Genomic DNA, 2,028 nt, shown 5'->3' on the forward strand with positions numbered 1-2,028 from the left:
TAATATAACAAAATAAGTTAAATAGTTACTCTTAGAGACATTTGGCACTTTTTTGAGATTACAGATAATTGTTGACATTTCTAACAGGAAGGAAGATCTGGTTGGAACATCAGTCTGTTATGTTCGGTGGTTAGAGTCACTGCTGGAAGCACAGAAGGGTAACAAGATAATCCCGGCCCGGGAGGCAGCAGGAAAGCTGGAGTTGGCAAAACTGGCTGAAGAGACTGAGCTGGAACAGAATGTAACAATAAGGCAGGGTTTGGCATAGCTGGGTGGAGGGAGACAGCAGAGGTAGCAGAGACATTGACATCCACCCCATTAGGATAGCTGGATGTAGCCGTGTCTGGGTGACAATGACAGGGCAAAATCAAGCCCGAGAAAAGAGCTTCGATCCTGGCGTCTTGAGTTTGGCGTTTGAACTTCATACGACGATTCTGAAACCATGTTTTTATCTGACAATAAGAAAAAGTAGTCAAGAACCAAACCCCTTATCCCTTTTCCATATAGTAATACACCCTGAAGGCAGACATTGTCAAAGTAACAGAATGCATGAACAGCAAAGGTGTAGGGCTAAAAACGTTGGTCTATATTTAATGCAGAGTAATTGTCTTGGCACGATGAGGAATTAAACAGCGAACACTCATGACGCATGGCAAGGCAATACTCAGATATGCACCTGGGCTGTAACACGGGACTTGTGCAGTGGGGCTGAAAGGGCTGGGTAGGGGTGCTTCTGTTCAAAAATCCTGCAATGTACCCGTCAAATAACCATAAGAAAGAACTGGTCTGAAAACGGCAGGTTCTGGACATAGAAAAGTACTTTTACCCTTAGTGAAGTTTCAGCTTTTGAACATAGATTCAACATTTTCTCTTTGCAGCGTGTCCCTGAGCGCTCGGAGCTGCGGGCACAGCGGGCAGGGCTCTCCGTTTGCTCAAGCCCCGTTTGCTGCCGGCGGGGTGAGGCTGACGGGCGGCCGCACCTGCAGGAGCTGTCACTGTCCTTGTCCCTGTCCCAGTCCCGTCCCCTGGTGACCGTGAGGTGCCTCCCAGCCCCACGGGGCCCGCGTCCCGCTGGGGCGGAGGGCGAGGCGGCGCTCACCTGGCTCTGGGAGAGGTTCAGCACTGCGGCCAAGCGCCGCTTCTCTCCGGCGCCGATGTAGCGCTGCTGGCTGAAGCTGCGCTCCAGCTCCTGCAGCTGCGCCGCCGAGAACTTGGTGCGGGCCCGCCCCGCTTCGTGCCCGGGGCTGCGGCGCTCCGCCGCCTCCCGCTCCCGGGGCGACTCTGCGGAGACAGATGGGGGCGGCTGAAGGGGCGACACATCGGGGGCCCCTTCCCTCGGCGGGCCCGGGGTCCCGCGGGCGGTGACACAGCGGTGGCCGCGCCCCGCCCGCGGTGACCGAAGGCGCCGCGCCCGCCGCTCCGCGGCCCGGACTCACCGGGCATCTCCCGGGCTCCGCCGCGGCTGCTCTGGGCCAGCCACTCCGCCGAGAAGGGCCTCTTCTCCATGTCCCCAGCCCTGCCGGCCCTCACAGGAGCCGCCCCGGCCGCCGGGGCAAACATTTAAAGCGCCTTCCCCGGCGTGGTTTGAAAAGGCCCGAAGCATCAAATGAGGCCGGGGACAAAGGACCTCATTGAGAGGCGCTTTAATCTCCCCTTTCAGGTGATTGTTACATCCGCCTAATCTCCGAGCGCGGCAGTTTGCAGAACTCAAGGCTGCCTGACCTGGCGCCAAGTTCAGCCCGGAGTCGTCTCACCACGTAGGTGCTGGGAATTGGCCTGGGCTGCTTCACGCCGCCCGAGCTGCCCTCGGCCCCCCAGTCTTTATCTCCTGCTATGAAGGACGAGGGTTCAGAAGGGACTGATAACAAGGAAGGACAGGGAGAAGCCTCTTTTATGAGTCTTATAGCCGAATTTTGAGCCCCTCTTGCCTTTCTATCAGCAAAGGAAGCAGAGACGTGAGGTAGGAACAAGTAAGTAGTCCTGGTCGGATATCTTGAAGATATCGTCAGATATCGTCAGATATCTTGA

The 2,028-nt window shown here is 56.5% G+C and overlaps 1 protein-coding gene across 1 annotated transcript; it reads right to left on the reverse strand.

Annotated features, from left to right (window-relative positions):
* Positions 1–1,716, reverse strand: LOC136364515 (homeobox protein vex1-like). Its single transcript, XM_066324485.1, has 3 exons — positions 1,437–1,716; positions 1,100–1,281; positions 1–452 (listed from the first exon to the last, which is right to left on the reverse strand). The coding sequence occupies exons 1-3, from the start codon at positions 1,558–1,560 to the stop codon at positions 81–83; spliced, it is 678 nt and encodes a 225-aa protein (XP_066180582.1). The 5' UTR covers positions 1,561–1,716; the 3' UTR covers positions 1–80.
* Between the last annotated feature and the right edge of the window lie 312 nt (positions 1,717–2,028).

This window comes from Sylvia atricapilla, chromosome 8 (assembly GCF_009819655.1).
Source record: "Sylvia atricapilla isolate bSylAtr1 chromosome 8, bSylAtr1.pri, whole genome shotgun sequence".
NCBI lineage: Eukaryota > Metazoa > Chordata > Aves > Passeriformes > Sylviidae > Sylvia > Sylvia atricapilla.

What these genes read in the sequence shown, in the direction of transcription:
- LOC136364515 (XM_066324485.1), bottom strand. Translation starts at nt 1,560, where the DNA reads ATGTTTGCCCCGGCGGCCGGGGCGGCTCCTGTGAGGGCCGGCAGGGCT. An exon ending in CGGAGCCCGGGAGATGCCCG is followed by an intron (nt 1,282 to 1,436) that starts GTGAGTCCGGGC and finishes CTGTCTCCGCAG; the next exon opens with AGTCGCCCCGGGAGCGGGAG. An exon ending in TGAACCTCTCCCAGAGCCAG is followed by an intron (nt 453 to 1,099) that starts GTGAGCGCCGCC and finishes TCTTATTGTCAG; the next exon opens with ATAAAAACATGGTTTCAGAA.